General features: G+C 35.9%; 1 protein-coding gene across 4 annotated transcripts in view; it reads left to right on the top strand.

Annotated features, from left to right (window-relative positions):
- ATRNL1 (attractin like 1) overlaps positions 1–26,086 on the top strand; it is a 469,005-nt gene that overhangs the window by 225,729 nt on the left and 217,190 nt on the right. For all 4 annotated transcript variants that reach the window (XM_071563466.1, XM_071563465.1, XM_071563470.1 and 1 more), the window contains exons 25-26: positions 5,088–5,149; positions 22,547–22,625. In XM_071563466.1, the coding sequence (XP_071419567.1) occupies positions 5,088–5,149; positions 22,547–22,625 (141 nt within the window). The remainder of the gene's footprint in view (positions 1–5,087; positions 5,150–22,546; positions 22,626–26,086) is intronic.

The following is a 26,086-nucleotide window of genomic DNA, read 5'->3' as shown; positions in this document are numbered from 1 at the left end:
ATATATGAAACATTTCACAGTTTAGGTTCCTGTTTACTGCAAACATGGAATTTTGATTTAGTGAACTCCCATTGTGCTTATTTTTCCTTCTCTTTTTCCTTTTGCATGATTGGTTTCATTAGAATTGCAAAGACAGCTTCTTGACAGCTGTACTTTTAAACTAAAACACAGAATTCTGAGGGCAGACTCACTATTTCCATATGAAAGATGCCCCTGAGTTAGACTTTCAAGATTGTCTCAGTTTTGTGGTGGAACAGATCTTGACCTATTGTTCTGTAGGACTGTGTTAGTGCTGTGTGTGATAGTCAAGGTGAACACGAACTGCAGCAACGGCAAAGAGATGAAACTTTCCCTGCAGATATGAACTTCTGAAGGCTGGAAAAATCTCAGTGTTCAAAAGTTGCTCCTGTTTCAAGACCTATTCCACCCATCATTATTCAGTATAAAGTGTATGTGCCACTTCATGCACACAACCAAAACATGAAAAATTAAGAAATACCCTGTGTTGAAATGTGGGTAGCAATGAATTGTGTGCAGAGTTCTGGCACATTCTGCTGGCTCTGACTTTGGAATCCTTAATTGCTATAAAAGATTTGCCAGCTGTCACAGTGCCTTGTCTTCCAATTAGGTCATGTGGTGTAAAGAATGTTTGCTTTTTAAAAAAAACATATTTTTCAAAGACTTAAACATGGCAGAGAAAAAAGATAGACATATCTTTGCTCATTGGAACAATCCCTGCAGTTAATTTATCACTCAGCAGCTTTTCTTCATCTACCTTTCTATCTCTTAAGACTGTGAGCTGGAACATACACATAACCCTTTTGGCTTTGGAATCTTTTCCTTCTGTCTTTGAGTTTTTATGGCTGTGGCTTTTAGAGTCTACATTTAATCTGTATATTGGTGTTACTTTGATCTAATGAGATACAAATGTAGTTCAATATAAGGCTGTACATGAAAATTAAATTTTAAAATTTAATAACATCATCAGTAAATTAAATTTTAATTTATTATTATTATTATTATTATTATTATTATTATTATTATTATTATTATTATTCGTATTAATTTTCAGATCATCCAGATAAAAATCCAAGCAGAAATGTTGATAGAAAGCCCCCACTGATAACACTGTTCCTAGAAGTTCAAGCAGGCAAACAGGTCTTGTTGGTTGAAGTTTGTACCTTTCATTAAGCCAGGTGGATAGCTGGGAAAGTCAGACAAACTTTCAGACACAAAAGTCCTTCTTCACATCTGATACAGAAGCATCAGACTTTAAAGGTAAATCCAAGTTGAAAGGAATTGCTCAAAGTTTAATTACAGAGCATTTTTCATACCTCTAGGTCCTGCTCCTCACAAGTCCTTTACAAGATGAACCTTGAGTCCAGGATCCAAAAAGCCCTGGCACGAGCAGGAGCATTGGCTCCATGTCACCTTAGTGTTCCATGTACATGCTTAGCCCTTCATGTTTCACGTCTTTTTCATACAACTTGCCCACCTTATCAACTCCTGCTCTTCTCTCACCTTCCCACTCTACTCCACACAGAAAAGATCTTTTATATGATGTAATATACCAAAATGAGCAATCTTTTATTTTTAGTTTGAATTCCTCTGTTCTGAGCATCAAAAAGAGCTTCCATGCTAAGAGATTTTTTTCACTTTTTTTGATCTTGAGGGAAAATATTGATGCACACAACTCTTTCTTCTTATCATAGATCCTCATAGCTGGAGTTTCACCACTATTAGAACACTCCAAAATACCCCACAAAAAATCCTCATGTCAGCTGCTTGAGGCAGAGATTCTCAAATCAGAGGACAGTTTTCATTGTTGATTCAGGTGACTCCCAGTTGTTATTTTTTTTAAATTCACAAACTAAGGAAAAGTTTAAACAACTTTATTTTTTTTTCTGTGAACCAGGTGTTGAGTTTAGACTTTGCCCTGCTGGAGTACAAAGCTGGGAGTTTCTAAGTCGGGCGATGCTTTTATTTCAGCAAATTCACTATAGCCTGATATTCTAACGATCTTGTGCTAGAAGTTTTTTTAACAGCAAGTGACAGAACTTTAGGCCAGCTATAAATCAAACGGCATCACTTTTCTTCAAGGGACATTCAAATGCTGTAACCAATTTGTAAGGAAAAGAAAATTAACCTGTGTTATGGAATCAGACTAAAGATTTTGTTGCATACCTTGTTGCCCTCAGAATATTTTTTCTTTTTTGAGTGGTACAGTTTTGGATGACATTATTGTGAAAATTATGACTTCTGGTTCACCTTAATATTTATAGTTAATTTATTTTTCTTTGCTGTCAATGGCAGAGTATTTAAGAAAACTAAACATCCATTTTTTGTAAGTTTCTGCAAAACCTGTCATTATTTATGTTTCAAAGCAACAATATTGGATCATAAAATCAGTGAAAGCTTTTACCCAGAGCCAGACAGGGAAAAGAACTTTTAGTGTTGTAGCTGATGAGACGTTTTGTAGTGATTTCTGTAAAGGTGAGAAAATAGTTTGATAGAATTTACGATAGGTGGTTGTGTGTGAGCTTGGCTTTGAACAGAAGCAGAGACCATGGACAGTGGCTGAAATATCTCATATTGTTGTCTTTCTTATAGAAATCTAATACTAGTGAATGAAAAAAATTAGAATCTGCACCTGGACTTGTGTTTCAAGGAATGTTTTACAGTGTTATATGTAATCCTACTTCTATTTTTCAGTGTTAAAGAAGACATGTTCCTCTTATTCAAGGGAAAAAGTTTTATGCTGGAAATTCTGTGTTAACTCATAGAAGTTATCCTTTGCCACAAAAAATTATGTTCCACATGGCACTTGGTTCTGTTCCATAGGAAATGATGGAAAGGATATTTATCTGTATCTTCATTTTAAGAGAAGATAGAGATAATATTTGTGGGATCCGCAAGCTTTTCAGATGCTTTGGGGAAAGAAGGCTACTTAGGCATGATAAACATTAACAAAGGAGATATTTGTCTCCAGTATCTCTTAGTCCAAAGTGAAAATCTGGGGTTGAAAGAATTTTCCTTGGCTTGTCCCTTATCTATATAGGCACAAGCAAAAAGACAACAGCATTCATATCTATATGAAAACCCATGGAAATGAAGCTTTTTCATTGGATTCTGGTTCTTTTCATCAGTCTTGGGTTCCTGACATTTGTTTGCTTCTTTGTGACCTACTTATAATTAAAATATGTATTCTTTTTGTTAATATTCTGTGTGGAAATTAGTCTGATGCGTGGTACTGTTTCTTCAGAAAATACTGTAGTTCATCTTTTAAACATGAACTCTAATGTAATTATTAGAAGATGTTTGATTAAAATTGGAGATTACTTCTGGGATGAAACTTTATATTCACCTGTGGTTTTTGCTTTAACCTATGAGTACTTCCAAGAAAATCCCACACAACCAGGCAAGGAAGGTTTCCAGGCAGATATTCTACCACAGGTGTGCAAACATGAACTCCAGCAAAAGGACATTGCAGTTCCCTTGAGTAGGTGATTAGATTAACAGAGGCTGAAAAAGGTGAATTCATTCCTTTTGTGTCCATTTCTGTGCAAAAATGACCTGTCCCATCCTGAGTTTAGGAAAATACAAATAATTTAAACATTAGTAGGCATATAAAATCATTAAAATATTGGTTATCTACTTCATCCAAGCACAGCAATCCACTTAAGCCAGGCACATATAAGCACATCCAGGCACATTTCCTCTCTAGACAGCAGACTAGGAAATTAATACACTAAATAATATTCTGATTCCTTTATGAAGTATCTTTCATGAGAATTTGGACTGAGAAATTTGAAATATCTGTTTCCTGTACTGAATTCTAGAGGTCCTAAAATTGTTTTCATTGCTTGTAATTGTGCAGTGTTAGTGAAAAGGGAAATTCCATTTTAGAGGTGTGTTCGTGTGATTGTGCTCCCTACACTTATTTCTGGAATGCTGCAATTTAAACGCTGTTCCTTCCTTAGGCTTGTAAGTAATCTGATCTATGTTTGGCTGGCACAAGGCACAGCAACACCCTTTTAATACTGAAGTTTACAATTCAGCTTTTCCCTAAAAAAGAGAGAAAAAAAATTTCAGCATCATGAGTTATCATTTCAAGAGTTCACGTGTCAGCTGTGAAAGGCAATCAGAGTAATTTGGTGTAATTACTAGTCAAGATCAGATCTTAAATGTGCAAAGATCTCTAAAAACAACAATTACAACAGACTGTGAATATAGTTAGATAAACACTGTACAGTTCAAAGTAGAAGATTCTGTATCTCTTTAGTTTGATAATTATAGACTGGAAAACTGAGCAAGACAGGGGCTTATGGATGTTTGTAGATATCACAAATATTAAGTACTGTTCTTAACATGAGCAAAAAAGCAGTTATAATGATAATTATAGGCTGTATTGCATGCAACTGTGAATATTTGTATGTATATGCTCTCTTAGAGATAATTCTTATATCTTTGCAAAAAAGTACAGCAAGGAGCTGAACTAATGCATACCCTGGTGAGGCTGTAAAAAATGTGGCCCAAAAGAATATTTATTACTTTGTCTTTAAAGTAATTTGCTTTGAAACTGTTTTATTATGCACCAGATGTATCTTTTTTTATGAAGTTAACACACATATTAATTTTGATATTACACAATTAAATTATTTAAAATGTATTCATTTTAAGCACTATATGTTATTTGTCTTCTCTAAAACCTTGTTTCAGTGTTGTTTTTAAAGTGGAAAATGGTGATAGTCAAAACAGTTGACTATAAAGAAGACAATTTATAACAATATGATTTCTTAATATTTTGCTTATTGTTTTTATATGCTTTTATACTAATTTTACTGTTCATTCAGCAGATATTTCTATTAACTTTACTTCAGTTAAAAGAGTATATTCCATTGTTTGTATTTCGACACCAGCAGTGATATGGGAATTAGTTGCTCATCTCACTTTATGATAAATGCAGGTGTGTGCACTCCAGACTGAAATTGCACTTGTAGCTAATCATCCACAGAGCCATAAAGCCCTAGCCTAAAAAGAGCTGTTGAGTCTGAAAATGTTTTAATTTCCTTCTATTTTATTTGCAGATTGCCTTCTCACAGCACAATACTATCATGGACCTGGTGCAGTTCTTTGTCACCTTCTTCAGGTAAATTGCTTTTTCTGTCTTCTGACTGAATTTGTGCTGATTCTCGACCGTCAAACCAGTATCTTAACAGCTTCTGAATCTTGAGAAGTACCTGAAAGGAAGCCTTTAATCTGTGTTCCTTAATTGCACTAGTGGAGGATCCAGCCATTGCCCTGGAACTGCAGGCAGGTGCTGGAATCTTTCATGTGTTTCATATTCAGTGGTACCATCTCCACACTTCATAAAGTTTAGCTGGGTTTGTTCTATATATTACAGTGGTTAAGAGGAGCCAGCTAAACTTAAACTAGTAATTTATGTGTGTGATTCTTTTATGAACACTTTTAAAGAATTGTTGAAATGATGACTCTATTCAATATCTTGTTATTTTTAATAAAGCACACCTAATCACTACTAATGCTTTCATGTGTTAGAGATTAATTGTGAAAGGCAGCAGGTGATGCCTGAGGTTTGATTGTGGCAGCAATGCAGGAATGACCTTCAAATGCAAATGGACAACTTTTCTGGGATCTGGACAAAACTCCACTGAAAGACTTCTTAAAAGTTCAACTGTCTTATAAAATGTCAGAAATCTGAATATCCATGGGTTAGTTACACCACTTTGAAATCTTCCTGTGAAGATATTCCCCAACAACCATGAGGTGTGCCCAAACTGTGAGCAGTGACAGACAAATATGTTCATCAGGCTTTCTGTGTTTCTGGTACTGCCAGGCCATTATTTCACACAGTCTCAGTACAGCTTTTCTGTTTACTTCAATCACTGTGCTGAGGAACCGTACCTGACCAGTCAGACTCTTGAATACTGTGAACAGACCAAGTTCTGTTTATTGCTGTCACCAAAATGGGCACAGAAATGAACAGAGCCTGAAGTTTTCTGAACCCAATGTATTGGCTAATGGAGCAGGGTTTAGTAGATGATGCAAAATATCCCATTTGGCCTCATTTATCACAAACAGAGCAATAAAATGCTGATTGCCTAAAGGTCAGTCTAGTAGTGTTTGGGATTTTTAGTTTGGGGGGGGGGATGCTGTGTTTTGGTGTTGTTGTTTATTGGGTTTTTTTGGGGTTTTCCCCTCTTTTATTTCTGGGAAACTGCAAGGTCTAAAAATTTATCATGCTTATGCAAACTTTAAGATTACAAACTCGTATAGAAGAAAGCAAGGTCTGTCTGTCTGTCCAAGTATGACAACAGAGTGCACCCTGTGACAAATGGCAGACAGACTGAAAGCAGTTTGTGCTCTGTGCCCTAATGCAGCCCCAGGAAAGGTGAACTATAGGCTCTTTGGTGGTGGAGCCATCCCTATGGATACAGTGCATTACCTTACATGGTGTGACTGTCTCTTGTGACTTGTTCTGCATAAATTCAAGCTCACCATGATCCTGATGAAAGCAGAGGTCTGTCTGCCTGAACACTAAGCTAATTGGAAACCAAGGCAAATGTAGTCCCCCTTAGAGAAAGACTGTAGGAGAGCTGGCAGCTCTCCTGCCACTGTCTTTGACTCAGGCCCAGACTAATTACACAGCCAAGGCTTTCAGCTGGCACTCAGTTCAATGGGCCCTTGCAGAGCCACGTTAATAATCCACCTTTGGAACCTGCAGAAACATGTAAAGGAATCAGGAGATGCTGTGAGTGGTGCATTGCAGTGATCCAAGCAGGGTACCAGCCTTGATGACAGGGCAGCCTCCAAAGACATGTACAAAAAAGGATAAAATTTCATGGTTATAATGAGAAATAGAGTGTTTAACAAAGAAATCATCTCAAGTCTTGCTGTAAGGTATAGTACTCTTCTACAACCGAATCGGTGTGAAGGTGTCTGTAGGGATAGTTTAGATGTCTGGGAGCTGGAGCTTTTGTATTGTGTTTCTAAGAAAAGTAGAGAAGCAAAAAGAATAGAACACTGCAAAGAACCTGAGAGGAGAAAGGAAGGGAAGGGAGAGGGGAACTTGAGTTGGTTCTGAATGAAATGACTGCATGAAAAAAGTTATTTAATTGCACTGTATTTCCGAGGTTATCCCAGGCCTATTTCTTGGCTAACTGGCTCTTTCCAAGAGCCTTCTATCTTTTTTTCAGTGTTATGCTTTTGGGCATGGAGTTTTCCCAGGGGTTAAAGTCCACTGATTTTTTATCAGAGAACCAAAGCAGCCATGGGTAATGTCCCAGCAACACTCCCAGCTCGTAACAGCTGTGGGTGTGGGATCCTCACTGACATCAGAGCGAGCAGACAGTCAGACCATGGGGATGATCCAAAGAAGAAATCAGCAGGCTGATTATCACTGGTCTATTAGTGTCAATGAGTTATAAATAAATGTAGGGAAAGTACTTCATGTACCCTTTACAGAAAACTGGAATGAAAATTTCTGGTCTAGACACCATTGAAACTCTCAGTAGCCATTAAATTGGATGTTATTTCTACAGGATCACTAATCTAAAAAACTTGCAGAATATTTATGACCAGGAATTGTAGCAATAAAAGATTTATATTTTTTTCACACTACTGGACAAAGTTGTACCAAAAGGACAGCATGAATAAGTCCTTTCCATAATGGTTGATAGTTTTTGAGCCCTTATCTGAAAATTTAGTTTCAAAAATTTGTAGCCTAAATGAGTTATATTGGTTTGTTTCTTGTTTTATGTGTTTTTTTGTTTGTTCATTTGTGGGGTTTTGTTTTGTTACTGAATGGCAACATGGTGTGTTATCTCTGTGGCAAATCATGCTGGAAACAGTAATAACCTAGGTCATATTTACTAGGATTATTGATACAGAAAATTATTGTGTTTAAAGATAATTTGGATGTGCTTGACAACAAAACGTATTTCAACATGCTTTGATGAAGATGCATTTCTGTTTCTCCCATCTGGTATTATATTCCTCATGTTCTGAGGGTGTGACATAACACTGTTCACCCTGGCTGCCCAACCACAGCAGCAAACAGGTCAATTTGGCAAGAACAGCTTTTCAACAACCATTCAAAAGTATATTTAAAACTGTTAAAGTAGGTTGTGTTCCAAACTAAAAGAAGAAATAGACATTTTACTGCTTGAATCAGAAACATCAAAATAACAAGCCTGTTTAGAACTGTGCTGATGTATCAAAAAGAACCAGCTTAAAAATACTTTTCTGTGAACTATTTTAAAAATATTTTTCTGTAAAAACTTTATTTACAACTATTCATAATAAAGCACAAATGCTATGATTAGCTCTGCAATTAGTGCTTGACATACCAAGATATCGATATTCTATATCCTGGAAACAAAAGTTATAGAAATAAAAGTTATATTGAAAAAATAAGCAGAATCTTCTTGCAGCCATAGTGCTCCAGACTGCTTTTAACTCTGTGCATACTTTGTTGCTTTACTCATTGCCTTGAAGACTTTTAGCTGTCACACAAGTTGAGGAGTGTGTGACTTTTTTTCCCCACCTGCTTCAAGGAAGTACAGATCTCATGAGGAAATTCACAGGCAGCAAATGTGAATGATCATTCTTCTTACGAAGAAATGCGGTACCCACAGTTACAGAAAGTCTGTTCCTGTATTAACCTGACCAGCAGAACACTTAATACGCTGAAGTTTGGCTTTTTTCCCCTGAACTATAAGTGATAAAGAAATTTTCAGTATTTTCAAGTCTTGCTTGAATAATATGGTTTTATCTGAGTAGGTTCCAGGACATTTTTTGGCATGAAAACAGCTTTATTTTCTGAAAACATTCTTAACTTTTTATTTAGATCATCTTTTATCATGCATAAAAATTGACTGTTCAGTAATGGTTACTGTTTATTATATATGATTTGAGTAAATCCAGAACTGAGAGCCAAGAAACATTTGATTTCTAAAACAGCTTTATATACAATTGTAACAGTAGAACAGAATTTATAACAGTACTCATGCATTTCTTGGAAAATTATTTGTATTAATAATCTGAAGCAGGAGTTCTGGTAAGAAACGTGCTTTTATCTCATACTCAAACCCCAGGCAAGCATGAAATCGGTGCAGATGGCAAAGGTCAGCTGTTGGTGCAGTTATGATAGGAAATTATACACACCTGCCACTGTCATAGGTACTTTTGTAAAGGCCTGTTCAAGTGCATGGTACCAACTACAAACTAATCAGCACTTCCTCTGAGTGTACATCTCTATACCCAGAACTGTTCCTTCTGCTGTCTCTGGTACTTTGGGTGGAGCAGGCAACAGTGCATTTTATATTTGCCTGGATTGCTATACTTTAGTCACTTTTATAGTCTCTTTACCACTACGAATTAAAGAATTTAGAATTTTTAATGAGTAGAGCACTGTTAAATAATGGGGATACTTTGAAAGTTTGTTTTCTCTGTGCTTTTTCAAATTCCATGAAAAATTGTGATCATTTAGGGTCAGGGGTACATTCTTTCTGAAGAATTTTTCTGTGAGCAGTATAAGTGAGGGAAAACAATATTCAAAATATTCAAAATGTTGCAGTGGAGGGAATGGGCATTTAGGGAAGGACAAGCAGAATTGCAGCAGGTACTGAACAACAGGTTTCTTAACCCCAAATGTACAACTGTGTGTCAGAATCTCCCAAGAGTCCCTTCAGTTGCGTTTCCTGCAGTGGCTGCAGGTGACAGGTTGTGTCAGAGCTCCCAAGAGCTGCAGCACTTGAATCTGCTGTTCTGGGTGTAAATTTGCAGTGTGGGAATTCCTTCTCTTTACCAGACTTCTTTGGTCTGTATTCCTGGCCTCATGTTTTGGTTTTGTTGAAATGAAGGATGATATATCAGTGCCAGATTTTGGCATGCTTACCTTTATGAGGTCAAATATTGATCTCCATTAGAAAGACATAAGAATGTGTTGGGAACAGATCATGTCCACCACGGCTGGGTCCTCAGAAAATGTAGAGGTCTTATAAATCTGAATTAAAATATTTTATGGCAATATGCAAATCAAGTTATCTTAGTGAAATGGATTTTACATTTGGGGCTAGAATAAAATCGATTTTTACTTAGTGATGCATTAAACATTTGTCACCTCACTTAGAAGCAAACCATTGTTTGACTTCCATGGGACAAGCACGTCTGTACTGTGGTGGACAATCTTGAGCTGAGTTCCTTTTTAAAATGTTTGTTTTGAAATTTTGAATGTAAATTTATCTCTTCCACTCTCTGAATCACACTTAATCTTTGTCATCACTGTAGAGTTCTTTGATAAGCTCATGTTTCCTGAGCAGGCAGCCCCTTGTTACTGGCCTGCGGGCAAAGGAGGTTCCCAGTACCTTTGGATCAGTGGCTTTCCAAAACAAGGGATGAGTCACTTAATCCATCAGTGAACAGAAGAGCTGTTTGCCATTAGTTTGTTCCTGTTTTCTTTCTGTCTTTATCCTTTGAGTCATTTGGAAGTGTGTGAGAGTGCACCAGGGCTTGGATTGCAACAGACACTGTTCCTCAAAACACAGAACAGTTGCTCAGATATCTGAAGGTGGGCTGTGTACTTGCCTGATGGAAAACAGGTGTGTGATTTTTCTTCCTTCAAGCAGGTGCATTTAAATTTGGAAATTCCCACTTCCTTTATGTATCAAATACAGCAGGTGAGAGCTGTTTGTTGTGCTTCTTCAAGTGCTCAATCCCAACTTCTGCTCAGTTCATAATCACTGGAAATAAGTTCTGGAATTGCTTAAGTGCAGAGGATTGTTTTAGGGTGGAGATTTGTGTGATAGCAAAAGGATATTTAGAGAAAAAAAGAGAAAATCTTCATCATATATGATGCTCTAGCCCAGCACTCCAAAAACCATCTTGCCACCATTTCTGCTTTTATAAAACTTCCTTGAAACCAAAGCTGCCACTTAGGTCATAGTGTTCACCACAGAGGGCTCCAAAGGTGGCACCTGAAACACACTCCTTAAGACCCTGAAGAAAATATATGTCTTTTTTGAAGACTCAGTGCTATGTGGGCTCCCTTACTCTGAGACAGCTCTGGCATGTTCTCCTTTCAGGGATGTCCCTTTTTACAGCTGCACTGTATTTTTTTATCCTAAGAAGCATCATAGATCATTCATACTGTGTTTGTTTTGATTCCCTACATTTTCTATTGCATTTTCTTAAATCCGATTAGTCAATTGTTTTCTTTGACTAAAAGAACTTTGTTGCTTGCAGCTATTTTTCTTCTAGGCTGCTTAATCCTGGTCACTTTTTTATGAAACTCCAGTCCACTGTGCTTTAAACAAAAGAACTAGAACAGGTTTTCATCTTTGATAAATGGGCTTGAAATTTTGCTTTTGTCATTTTAATTCAGAAGAGAAGGAATTCAGTTTTCTTACAACACATACCAGTTGCAAAGTTAACTTGAGACGTTTGTTTCCAGATATAAGTACATAGTGAAGGGATGTGAAAGCTGATAAAGGAAAATAATAACAAAACATAAAGGAAGTGAAAAATATTAGTGTTTTCCTCCAGGCAATAATGTCATTGTCTGTTCTAACGAGTGACAAGCAGCTTTGTCGAGGCTGTGCCAGCCTGTCCCTGCAGACTGGGCACTCTGGCATGTTGGGGAGTGAGTGACAGTGAAGAAATGAACAATTTGGTTATGGCAGCAGAAAAGGATTCAGGGTCCCTGTGTTCAGTTGTAATAAATCACAGAGAGAGAGAGTTTGACACTCTGTGTCAGGCTGCGATTTTTATAGGTGCTAAAATATTAAGTCTAATTATTAATTTTGAGAAGACACATATGAATTCAAAGGAATTAATCTAATAAACTTAGTTTACTGGGATAAAAATAAAAATTTCCTGGTATCAAATGAAGGATTTCATATGGAAGGATTTGTGGATTTTTTGATTTATCTATTGGGCTTGAAGTAAGGGGAGTTTTGTCTTGTCAATAAGAAGCAAAATTATGGAAACTCTGCCATGGACTCCAAAAGATGTACTAAGAATGACACAGTTAAAAACTTATATAAGCTATTTAAATTTTTAATCTGAATTTAATCTTAATTTATTCTGCTTATGTGGGCCAATGATTTCTATGTTGTAGCTGATTTTCTATATTTTCAGAAGTTTTTTGTGGTATTTTAGGAAAACATTCAGAAGTTTCAAAATGATATTCTTTTCTAATATGTTTTGAGTATTGTCAGTTGAAATTCTAAATATCAGGTTAAGGGAAATTGGGGTTTGTATTTATCCAGTAAAATTACAGAATATTTTCTGTTCTTCTTGAGTGATCCTTCTTTGGCCTGGACATCTAAAAACCTGTCTGTCTTCAGGAAAATGTCATGTTAATAACAGTGTTTCAATACAGAAGGCTGTGACTTTTTTACACCTACCCCTTCAAATATATTAACCTCTTTGGGAAAAGCATTGGAAATGTTACATAATGAAGGGGAAAGTTCTTTAGCAGTGTGTTAAATCTATTGATTATATTTGAGTCTCATACTAAACAATGCTGACATGGTATGGGACTTTCTAAATGCATTCTGTGTTTTTGTGATTTATTATCAAAGAGTAACAGCTGCACTAGAGAGTGCAATGGAAGATAAAAATGAGGGGAGAACAAAAAAAAGTCTTGATATAATGTGAAATTTTTGGTTTGGAAGGCTGCTGAAATTTGGCATTGGTGACAGTTCCTCTCCCTCAAATTCCCTAATTGGCAGTAAATGGAATAAAAGAACCTTTTACTATGAATTATAAATTCTGGATAGCATAAATCAGCAAAATCATTGCAAAAAAAGCTGAAGTGAAATCACAGCTATGTTGAAATAGGAACAATATGTACAATTTCTAATGTTTCTGGAAAGCTACTGGAGAAAACATTAAATTCTGTATTTCATCATTTGTCCACAAGTTCAATGGACATAAATTATTTTTATTTTCTTTTTAGATCTGTGTTGGATTTTTTGCATACAACATCACTTGTTGAGAGAAATATTGAGTATTTCACCCATGAAGGGCAAACCCATAAAATTAAATGAAAAATGAAAGTCTTTTCCATGAGTAAAAGAAACATAATCACACTTTATGTGTGTGATGTTCTATTTATTCTGTGGAGATTAATTTCAGTTTACGTGAGATTAAACCCCTTTGATGGTAAATCTTTTTTATTTGCTTCCTCGAAGAGGTGAAAGGAAGAACTACTGAGAGTTAAAGTTCACATCTAGAGCTTTATTGCCTAATATATTTCAGAGTCCTTTTACATGGCTCACTTTGGTCTGATATTGTAGTGGCAGAATTAAATGGGAAGGTTGGTTTTCTGGATAGCATCTTGATCTTCACTGTATCCATCTTCCCTTTTTGGTTGTATATAGGCTGTTTGTATAACTGAGCATTTATTCATACTTCACTGGAGTAGCTTCTGGTATGGCTTGTGGTATACTTGAAATGAAAATGCAGCTTTATGTATATGTACATGAATTATGTATGTAGGAAAATAGAAATATAAAATATGTATGTGTGCATTTATATAGTTACTTTTTAATAGTTATTTTCTTTAATGAAGTTGTTTAACATCCCCCTCCATTCTCTGTAAGACTTTGGCACATAGGCACAATGAAGCAAAAAGTCAATACTTCTTTTCATAATAGTTTTCCCTTCAAATTACAAATTCCCCATTCAAGCACTTATTTCTTCCTTGCTTTCCAGAAGATTTTTGATGTTTCATTGCACAGAAAAGCCCAATAAACCCGGGCTTTGCAGAGGCAACTGTCAGAGATGATTTTAAACTATTATAGGCGTTTATGCCTCAGGAGTGGAAAGATTAACTTGGTTTTCTGGATTCAACATATATTAATGCATTATTTTACATGAACATAGTGGCTGTTCTTAGTAATAAACTAATGTATATATAAATTGATATTTCATTGCTACTGCACACTTGAAAATAAATTTATATAAAATGCAGTTGACATCATTGATACTTCAGTCCTTCTGTTTGCTGTTATGCATTCAGAGCTTAAATTGGAAAGCTTTATTAATACCATTATTGGTGTTTGAGTTTATCACTTTATTTAATTTTGCTCTTATTCCTCAACAAAATTATTTTTGCAACATTTCTGATAGTAACTATAAATGTGCTGCTCCAGAGACTTTGATTTTTTTTGTTATTTATCTTTCTATTTCCCTAAGTAGTAAAACAATCCTATTCTATGTGTTCCATTCTTCTCCCATAGTACCTACAGTATTTTATTATATTTTTATATGTATAAAATGTATATTCACATATATTTCACAGAGGTAAACTCGACATTTTTTTGAGTGGATTCAAAGTGTACATACGTCTGTGGTGCAAACTTCTTGGATATTTTAGAAAATAGCATAATTTGGATAACTCAGACTTTCCTTCTGGAAGTAATAGTGAGCTTGACTCACACATGTCCTTGGTTATTTTTGGTGGTTGTTTGGCTGGGCAGTTACTGATGGCCCCAAGGTTGGTTGATGGGAACTGCTCAAAAAGGAGAAAGGTGCAATCAGAATTCAGCTGCAGTTGCCAGTGGTGTCATCTCATGATCACAGCCAGGTTAGGGTTGTTTAGGAAGCATCTAAAAGCCAGTGCTACCTTTGGGAAGTTGGAATAAATTGATTTGGTATTTGAGATGATTGAGTATGTAGCCATATGAGAGGATTTCTTAAAGGAGATTTACTTTGAATATTTTCTAGGAGATAGCTGTAACACAGGTCATATGCTATAAGAAATGATGTTTGGGTCAGATAATGCAAGAGGATATTAAATTCCACACCCACCAGAGTACAACCCCTTGTCTCTGAAAATATTTTATTTATAAAGCTTGGGATAATCAATGGTCAGTATCTCATCTGCTGGGGAAAGAGAATGTGTTGACTTACTTTCTGAACTGAATTTTCACTCAGCAGCCCAAGTGGTGTGTCCAGGCTCCATCTCAGCATTTCTTCTTCCCTTTATTTTATTCTGAGAATAAGTACAGGTTACATCTCTTTCCAGACAGAAGTATTCAGTTTGTGTGTAATTCTGAGACATGTTATGATTACAAGAATTGCAGTATTTTCCTACAGGAGGAATAGGAAATTCCTTAGATGTGGGCTCCTTTTCTACTCATTTGTGATTTGGAAATCACAAATGTTTGATGTTTCCTTGGAGTTTAGCAAATTGTCTGCAGTGATGATACTTGATAGGTGTTAGATTGGCCTATGTAAGCAGGTATCTAATATCATTAAAACCTTTTCTTTTAATTAATACAGCCTTCCCTCACCTTAGAATAACTATATATTAGTGGTTTTTTACCTGCAGAGTAGTTCATAGCAATTCCATTGCTGGGGGAACTGCAGAAAAGGACATACAGATATTTAAGGAATTTTGCATATATTAAAGAAAAATGCTTACTCTGCAAATATTAATGTATTTTTAACACATTAGCTAAGGTATTTTCATTACACCCTTGTAATATTTGTAAATCTGTCACTTAAAACCTTGGTCAGTACCTTTATGAACTGTATCTCTGTGCAGTTGCTGTTCCTGGTTAATCAACTGTGACACAGTAACACAAATCTAATGTGGGTATCCTTTTCCTTGCATTCTTACCAAACAAGTGTTCTGCCTGGAAGGATCAGATTGCTAAAAGACCAGTTATATTTCTTTTTAACTATTGATGCCGAAAAGGTTTTTGTTCTGATTTTCACATTTTGTAGATTTTAGAAACACAGCAGTTGTGGATTTTTAGAGGGTTAATATTTCTAACAGTTTAAGTTTAATGCCTTTCTATCACTACCCCTATCCCAGAACAGGGAGCTCAAATTCCTTTAGTTAATTAATCTTGTTTAGACTCCTTTCCAACATAGAGCTGAAGGATATCAGAAGGCCTACAGAATGAAACATAAACACAGGTCAGAGTGACCCAGAAGCCAGAACTGGATGAACTCCAAAGTGCCCAAGGAAGAGAGGCTGATGAAGACAGAGGGTCTTGACGACCCCAGACCCAATTCCAGGGGGTTGGACCAGGGGTGGGACTGGGGCTGGACTGAGAAATGTGTAAAGCAACGATTGGAGGGATCTTATTATAAAAGCCATGGAAACAAGAACTGGGGTACATGCATGTCATCATGTATTCCTGTAGGCCATAGGCCTGTGATATTAAAGGACCTTTACTTTTTATCTTACCCTGCACTAACGTGGCTCAAAGTCCTGTTTTTGGGAGGAGGGGTCACTCACGGCATCACTATTATACTGTTTTTTAAGGTTGGTAGTTGTGGGCACGTATGAAGACATTTTTAGGGGAGGTTCTGTGACTTTCATGAGACACTTCATGCAAGAATTATTTATGGGAATATATGGATTTTCAGGATTGCATGCAAAAATAACATTTTAATCTGTCATCTGGATAAGAAGAATTATCCATGTAATTAGTTTCAAATGAACTTGAAAGGTGTTGCTTAATTTGTGTGAATTCCATTTGAGACACAAATAAATAAATACAAATTTGCATTTAAATTATTTTGGGTAATCCTTAAAGTTTTAAATATCATTGTAGATAACCTTTACTTCATATTCAGGTATTTCTTTCCCTCTGGAAAGCAAGAACTGAGTGTTTGAAACCTTTGTATGGATTTTGGATTGTAAGGTTCACATTTGAATTAAATTTCCCTTGGATTCCTTAATTCATAGAGAAACTGCAGAGGAAAAGTTGGAACCTGGGAGTTGTTGCTTTGTTAAAAGAACAGAGGCAGGGAAAATCTGCCTTGGAATGGAACACAGATCTAGGCTGATGGACAAAGCCTGCCAGATTTAAGGATGTGCAACGATGAAGTGTTTGTAGCTGAAGAGGGAAAGGTTGCAGCTATTATCTGATAATTCCAGCAAATAGAGTGTGGGAGCCAGAGCATGGAGCTGCTGATGCTCCATGCAGTGTTTCTCTTGGCTAGCCAGGATGAGAGCAGGACATTCCTGGATCCCCAGGCTGGTGCTGCTGGCACAGTGGGCAGTGCCTTCCCCGGCCGTGCCTTCCCCGGCTGTGCCAGCAGAGCGCCCTTAGAGCAGGAATTCAGCACTGCTGCCTGACACATCCTGGCTCTCCAGCCAACTTTTATTGCCCTGACCCCACTCACTGCATTCCAGCAACTGCAAGATGCACATCCTACTCCTGTGCTGCCAAGACTACTTTTCTCTAAGTCTTTACACATTTTAATTCGTAATTGTAGCACTTAATTCCCAGAACTGCTCAGAGTTGCTAAACACTGAAATTGTCCTACTTATAACGATGTTTATAAAACTTTGAGATTCAGAGAAATTTAATTAATCATTAAAAGTATACACTGCTGTCATACATATCAGACTCCTAATATTATGTTTACAGTGCTTTGTGCTTCAGATAATTCTGTTGAAATCTTTGGAGCTGCTTGTCATGTGTATAGTGGTTAACACAAGGGTGGCTGAACCCAGAACATCATAATCATAAACACAATGTTCCTGTCAAATACAATGAGAGAAATCAATTGCTGTGACAATAATTGCTATTTGAAGTTATGGTGTTAGAAAAATAATTGTTCAATTATTTTTATTTTAGAACTGTGCTTGCTTTATAACATATCAATTAAAATGTGCTCTATTTGCCAATAAAAAGATAGTAAATAATGTGTCAGAAGAGCAGTTCTTAGAAAAACAGTTAATGTGATCTGTTAGGAAACTGTCAGTATTAATTTAAAAACATTAACTTAGGTATGAGGCTTGTTTTCTTTGCTTGTATCTACCTCAAAAAGATGTTTTTCAGCAGTTGGTTTTACGGAATAGAATTAAGTGTTGTTCATGTTTAAAAGTACCATAGTTAGGATGAAGGAAAAACTTTAATGCAGTGTAGGGTCACTGTTTAGATTGCTGATTAGGGAACAGTACCTTTTTGTGCTCTGGTGAAAGAAAGTGAGATCAGTGGGCAAGAGCTTTGTGGATCCAGAGGGATATTTAACTGTTGTCTCACTGAGCACAGTGAGATTCAAGTCATTAAGGAATAGTTGCATTGATGGCCCAACTCCTGTCTTCATAAAAAGACATGGAGCTTTTAAAATACATGTAAATATTCACATGTGGGCAGTAAATGAGTCCGTTGTGCACCTAAATAACTTTTCTGAAAGTAATTTTGGGTGCTTATGTCCCTGTTGGTGAGCAATGTAGACAAACAGATCATCTGTTGAGGACCTGACATTAGCTCTGGTTTAGCTCCATGGACTAAAAGTCCATTTGGGTCTGGAGTGCAATTATTATACACATACTTTTTTCTTTTTCCTTTTTTTTTATTTTTTTTTTTTTGCATTTTAATGTGTTAATAAGAGAATGAGAAAAGAAGTAACAAAGGATGGCACATTTTCTTTTGCCCTGTTTACCTTCCACTTACAATATTTGTCTCTAAAGTATTTATTTTTGGTTCTTGAAATAGTTCCCTTTACATCACTGCAAAAATAAGTAAATTATTTTACTTTAATACAATTGCTATTTCGATAAAATAAGTCAATTTTAGGCATTAATATGTAATGAAAATAAGGAATTTTATAGTGTATTTATAGTGCATTCATAGAGCTTAAGGCACAAATGTGTCATTAATTCATCTAGTCTAAACATGCTGACCATTACATTTCACACATTTCCCCCTCTATTTATCCCTGTAACTTGAGTTTCTTTAAAGGTCTGCAGATTTTATTTCAATTTGCACATACCAAGCAGCAGCACGTCCACTAATTCCCTTTACAGTTTCCAGTTTGCTTCCTAAATGCACACTCAGAAACTCCTCTCTCTGATAAAATAATGTCCTCTCCTCAGCCAGGTCTGTGAACAGCATGAGATACGCCTAAATGTGACCTCTGTAAGTTAAGAATTTACTCTGTCCTTTGCAAAGATAGTTATGCAGGCAGTAATTATCCCTTGCAGTTTTCTTTTTGGTGTTCTATTAAATCAGTATTTCTCTTTTTGTAATACCCAGAGCCATTCTGGGAACAACATCTGCCTACTTTAGACCTCACTGCCAGGCTCTGTTGTTCTCTTGCAGACCTTCCTCTGCTGTATTGGACATAAATTATCCTCAAGGCATCTTCCTCTTCAGTTCTCCTCTTCTCTAATTCTTTATTGTCTCCACATTAATACTAAGATGATAGCTTTCACTCAGGCTGTAACACAGGCCACTGGGGAGGAATTTCTCATTTTCAGGCACATTTTTTTAGTGTTTCATTCAATTTTGTTCCCCATGGTTTGAAGGGGGAATGTGCAAAGCTGTCATTGCCTTCTGGTTGTTCATTTTTTTTGTTCTAAAGACTACAAAATCCTGATGGTGCTTGGGCTACTGTCATTTAGGTGTGTCTTAGTATGACAGTTCTCTAATTGGGCAGATTAAGTGCCGAAAGTCACTCTGTACTCTGAGTCAGCATTTCATAAACCATCTGCATTGCAAAGCACCTATCTATACATCTGTTTATTTGGATATCATTCAGAGTCTCCACTGGAGACTCAGAAATGGATGCAATCTATGACCACGTGGATTAACACATTTAAATTTTCTACTCCCTGTTTACCATCCATCCATTTTCTGTATCTTAAATCATCTAGTCATTGCAGCATAGTCCAATCTCCTTAATCTCCTCTTTTTTCAGTATATATTTATACTTTTTTATGATACAGAAAATAAATGATGATAATGTCTGAGTTTAGTTGAAATCTCTCTGCTTCTTGACATTGTTTCTTAACATGTGATTACGTACTGGCTAAAGGAGACTCTTTGTATTTTCTCCCCATAGAAACTCATACATACTGGAGGAAATTCATCACTTGATCTGCTTGAAAAGTGAAATTATTAAGTTGTTAAGTCACTGTCAGTAAAAGACTTCCTTCAACATTCGAATATTTTTGTGATTCTTCTCTCTATTCTCTCTGTGTTTTCCAATCTCCTTTAAAAAATGCAAACTCCAGAACTTTAAAAACAAGTCTGATAGTATCTGTTCTGACAGTACTTCACAGAGTGATAAATTCATCTCCCAAGTGCTGTGTATTACGGTGCACTTGAGTATTTAAGGTTGTTTTAACCCATGTTGTTTCAGATTCAAGCAGTAATTCATATGGAGTTGGTCATTCACACTGGTCTCTAAATTGTCTTGGGAATTGCTTAATTCTAAAGGGAAAATAAATCATTTGCAATGTAAATGGGGCCCGGATTTCTTTTCATCATAAATATAACTTAGCAGTGATTGTGTATAAAAAAATTAGACCATTGTACAACCTGTGCCATGAACCATTACTAACCATTTTCTTTTCAGTCCTTGTGTCATGCATAGACCTCTCAGTTATTATATATTTCTCCTATCAAAACTGGGTGGGTCTGATATTCTGGGAACCTTGAAAACCCATCTAGAAATTTCCTCTTCTTATTTTGGTCTACTTCTGACAATTTCTATTTTAACCAATTTTAAATTCATTTATTTTGCACTGCACTTTCTTGTTTTTATGTCTGTGTCACAAGAAGCCAAGACGTGTACTGGGAGATTGGAGACACCACTCCTGCTGTTCCATTTTTCACTTGTGTTGTCAATGTCTTTATCATGGCTCACTTCAGCTCATTGTTTCAAAGCTGAAAAGACCTTATTTCCATTGCCATTTCTTCCCCCTAGCCAAGCTGACTGGATTCCTTTATACCTTTTAAGTTCAGCTTAGTGTTTTTTGAGATGAGGCAATGGTTGCTTCGAGATACAGATTTATGCACTGGCATCACAAAGCTTTCTGGTTTGTTCTTTATCCCTTTTCTAATCTCTTTTAACATCCTATTTTCTGTTTTGACTGCCACTAAACATTCAGTTGATATGTTCTAAGAACTATCTGCAATGACTTCAAGACTATTTTCTTGAGTGGTAATTGCTAATTTAGAACCTATCATTGTGTATTTGTAGCTAGTTGTTGATTTTTTTTCTTCTTTTGCACATTGCCTTCAGTTCATTGGCGCTGAATTTCATTCTCTTATTTTATTGTCAAGTCACTGGATATTGTGAGATCCTTTGCAGTCAGCTTTAATTTTTATTGCCCTAAATAAACCAAAGCTGTTATCTCACCACAGCCTGGACCCAGGTTAGTTTGACAAAATCTATTTTCCATGTCTTTTTTCTCTTCATTAATATGAACTTTGATTTTTTCCCCTTCTTACTATGTATATTTAAAAAATCCCCAACTGACCTGTAGAAGAAAGTAAAATATTTACTTGCCAAGAAGAGATTATACAAAAGTCACATTGTCAATGCTGTAACTTCCAATGATTTATAGGATTTTATGGGTGTGTTTTTGAGACACTCATTTCTGATTTTGACTTTGCATCTAAACTAATTGATGTTTTGACTGATGACAAGAAAATACAGTGTGTGACCCAGCTCCATTGATGCACAAAGCACAGAATCAATTTGTCTGAACTCTTTCAGCCCAAACTGAATATTTTTTATTTTACTAACTTAAGAGAACTGCAAGAAATTAATAAATGTGTAGGACAGAATTTTCTAAGGGTGGAGATTCAGTTCCTGGTCATAATGAAGCAGTCACACAGTGCAAGGAACATTTTGTTTCTTGTGTCCAGCTGTCTTGAATGTATTGACCTTTTCCAAATTGCAGGAGCACTGAGTTCATAACTCCATACAGAGTTGCTGTGGTTTCCCTGGTTTGGTGGGTTTGAGAAGGACTGTAGGGGAGGAGGACAGTCAGGTGAAGTGACCTCCCCTTACTTCATGCCCAAAATCCTAATTTATGGCACATGTCAGGATGCTGATGTTGCCCCTAAGCACCTGTTCCAGTTGCTGGCCAGACAGTGCAGTACATAGTACAACTTTCTACAACTTTTCTATTAAAACATTTCTGGGAAACAGTATATGGAAATAGCACTTGATTTAAAAAGCTTAAGAGATGTTGCTGCAAAATTATTTATTATAGGGGTCAGTGGGGTTTTTGTTCTGCTTTTCCCTGGACACCAAATATAAATTCACAGTCAATTTGTCTTTGCTTTCAGAGGAGACTGGAGAAAGGGAGGCATTGGTGTTATTTTGCACTTATGCACAGTGCTCCTCTGAACTATACTACTTTAGGAACTCTTGGTACTTCTCATATTAAAAAATACATTTTGAAGGTTTTTGGCATGAAAAAAAAGCTGTGGATATCTAGCATAGTTCCATAAAGGGTTGTATTAATTGTAACCACATGGACATTGTAATGGAGCCTATCCCATGCTCATGAACACAATAAGAGCATTTCCAGGGGACAACTGTAGCATTAGAGGTGTGCACTTGCTTTTGACTTGGAATGTGGGTGGTTGACTTGTTTGTTATCCTGGTAGAGTTTAGTTTTCCTCTATTTTTGTGGTTTGGGGTTTTTTTTTCCATGCTTAAATGTCTTTTTGTCACTTCTGATACCATAAGAACATAAGCTTTTTTACACCACTATGTTACAATTACTGTTTTTCTTTTGTAATTGCAGCTGTTTCTTGTCCTTACTGCTGGTAGCTGCAGTCGTTTGGAAAATCAAACAAACCTGTTGGGCTTCTCGACGGAGAGAGGTATCAGTAACTTTATTGTAGTAGCTTTATCTTTCAGAATTAATTGAGAGCTTTTATCAACAATCACACCTCCACCTTCTCCTGGTTGTGCAATTTAAATATCCCTTTTATACCCTTGACTTTTTATACTGAAGAAGAATATTTCCTTCATCTGTCAAAAACTAAATAAATTGCAGCACTAGGCTGCAGAAGGCTAATTTTCTTTATAGTGGCACATTTAGGATATTTAAAACAGAACAGACCAGACCAGACTAGACTAGAATATTTCAGTTGAAAGGGCCCTACAAGGATTACCCAGCCTGGCCACTTCAAGGCTGAGCAAGGGTTAAAGCATGATTGTATACTAACAGTTGATTTCATTTTGTTCTCAAAAATAGTATCTATAATTTTTAGACAGTGATTTTTTCCCCCTCCCCTTGAAGCTTCTAGTTGATGATTTTTGGAAGAAGCACTTGCTCAATGAACTGTAAACTTGATTTTTTTTTTTTAGATTAGCTTTCATCTACTTAATTATTTTTTTCTTACTATGAATGTTTGAATAACCTTTTTTACTACTGTAGATCTACAGTGAATTTATATATGCTTTAAAAGTGCCAGGTAACTAGCACTTATAATTTTCCTTCACTGAAATTATAGTGTACTATTGCCAAGATTTGGCTTGAACTGTTGTTACAAAGAAAAATGTGTATTACTGGTACCTATATCCTTTTGGTATTTTTTTTCATTCCTATGAATATTGTTAAGCATTTTCAACCTCAAAGGGCAAATGCTCATCTATTTGTTATTACTTGCAAAATATAGATGAAAGTTACTTTAAACTACAGTATTCTATTCAACTTATTAGTATATAATTCATCTCAATACTTAACTCAGTAGTTCTGTCCAAAGTGGCATTGTGATGGAATGTAGTAATTTGTTGATTTAATCTCTCATGTTAATGAGGTTGTTTTCTTGATACACTTAAGAACAAATACAAATGTACCCATTTACAGGTCTAGGGCAGGTCTAGTCTGTTTTCTGTGGTTGCTCTGCTAGAGTTTTTGGATACAGTATTTTTAATGTGATCTCTAGGCATCTTCTGATAAAGAGCACATTTTCATATAAGAATTTCATTATATTTTCCAAAATTTACTTTCCTATTATCATTATAGGACTGTATGCAGGTTCATATAAGTTGGCTGATAAATGCAACATTAACATGAATGAGCTTCTTCAGAAGAGCAAAACAGAAAGAGATACTTGGCAATGGAATTAAAACTCTTGGAAGTTCCTGCTTGGTTCTGATCCTTGGCTTTCCTTCAGTATAACTCCAGAAACTTCATTTTCTCTCATAACTAGAGTGTAGGAGCATTATGAATTGTAAATGTTTAAGAAAATCTCCTTTATCCTTCTGGTGTTGCTCATCAGCTGCAGTACACATCAAGTAGAAATTTCTGGTAATATTCCACAAAATACTTTCCTTTAATGTAGCTCAGAAAACTTATTTTTATATGTAGCAAATTTATAAGGTTTTCAATTAAATGATACAGATAAATTGTACCAATAACACACAAGGAGAGACATTCTACTGTTGCAAAGATTTCTGAAGTATCTACTTTTAAAGCCCACCACTTGGCAGATGAGTTTTCATCTCTTTCATCATTCTTGAAAGACAAGAATATCTGACCCCTTTAGATGTTGCCTTCAATATGGGCACAAACTACAGTAAAAAGTGAAATATAACAAGAACACAAATACAGACAAGGATGCTGTTAGTAGCTCTGCATCTGTTTATTGCTCCTCCCAGCCTGTTTTCCCCTAAATAAGGAGGAACATTACTATCCCCTTCTTGTCATCTTTTAGTAATGAGTTTTATCAGGCTGTTAAGGTAAGCCAATAATTTTTGGAAGATTTGTAGAATCCTTTGTGTAGCTGAAAATCCCAACCCTTGTGCTGTTTTGCCCTCTGACTAATGCTTGGCTAAATGGAACATTATTGATTCCACTCTGAATGCAGCGTGGCCCCAATCCAGTACAAAGCAAGAGCAAGTTGTTTGTGTTGTGGAGTGGGAATGTCTCAATATTCCCAGTAATTTAGAAATTTTCTCTCCAATTTTTTTCCAAATTCACTGCTCATTCAACAAATATTTGCAAAGCACTGCCAAATCTTACTGAGCAATATAATTTAGGCTCTATTATATGTATATAGAAGAAAGTATTACATATATATATACATAAGAAAATAAGTATATAAATAGTATCTTCCAAAGTACTTTAACTAACGTTTGTCAACACTTTTCCTCATATCTATTGGTCTTTCAATTTATTTTGTTGAAATAATTTTTCCTAAGTCTAGTTCTTGAGTTTTGGTATTTTTTTTTTTTTACTCATAACAAAATTTTGTTTCTAATTTTTTTTCTTACCTACCTTGCCACATCTTAAAGTATAATTTATCTAAGGCTTTTTGAACGACTATATTTATACTTTAACCCCTGGATAAACTCTTCTTCTCTCCTGCCTTCTGAAATAGTGAGAGACAGCAGATAGACTCTGTCTCACCTTACACCATCAAAGTTATTCACCTTCTGCATTGAAGGAAAATGGAAAGTATCTATTTTATTTTACAGTTCCAAAAAGATCAATGAAACTTTGAGCAGGAGAACATGAACAGCCTCCTGCCTGGCATCTCTTGACACCTTCCCCCACCCATCCCTCCCATGGATCTGTGACATTTTAAAAAGGGTTTTTAAGACTCTTCTGAGAGAGTTTCATCCTTGAAGGGAATAATACAGAATGTGATGGGATGATTTCCAAAGCATAACTTTGATGGCAGTATCTTTCTGGAGAAAAATAACCAAACAAAACAGAAATGAAACAGGATGATTTTGGAACATTCCTAACAGAGCAGGATAACATTTACAGGCAAACATGGAAATTCATGCAGGAGTAGAAAAAGGGCAAGATATATTTGCTTGTCAAATAAGCTAAAGGAGTTCCTAAATATCGCAAAGTTTAAGAATAGCAAAGCATTTTTTAGAAGAGTCCTACACTGTGTTAGAAGACTCTAGGTTTTAATCTCCCATCCTTCTTTTTCCTCCAAAGACTCACAAATCTTTCTCCTAGTACCTCTCTCGGTAAAATTTGACTTGTTAGTTCACTGGATGAAAAACTGAGAGCTGTCATTTTCTCCCAAATGATTTGTTAGGCCTCTTGGATTTTATACCCTGAATTCAGCCAAGAGCCCATCCATGAAGCTTCAGGCTGACTCTGTTTTCCTTCTTTATGTAGGAAAAGATATATCACCCAGATTTGCCAAATAAGAAAATTGAAGAGAATATTATTTGTTTTCCCTGCATGGTTCATATCTAAAGTATTCATTCAATCTTCTACTGAGAATGGGTGCAAGAGAATCTGTTCATAGATCATTTTACTGAAAAGCTTGATAGTTTGCCTGCCAGATTTGTAGTGGCAAAAAGGTTTTGT

The sequence above is a fragment of the Pithys albifrons genome, chromosome 9 (assembly GCF_047495875.1).
Source record: "Pithys albifrons albifrons isolate INPA30051 chromosome 9, PitAlb_v1, whole genome shotgun sequence".
Lineage (NCBI taxonomy): Eukaryota > Metazoa > Chordata > Aves > Passeriformes > Thamnophilidae > Pithys > Pithys albifrons.
The sequence above is the reverse complement of the archived record's forward strand: the minus strand, read 5'-3'. Positions and strand labels throughout refer to the sequence as shown.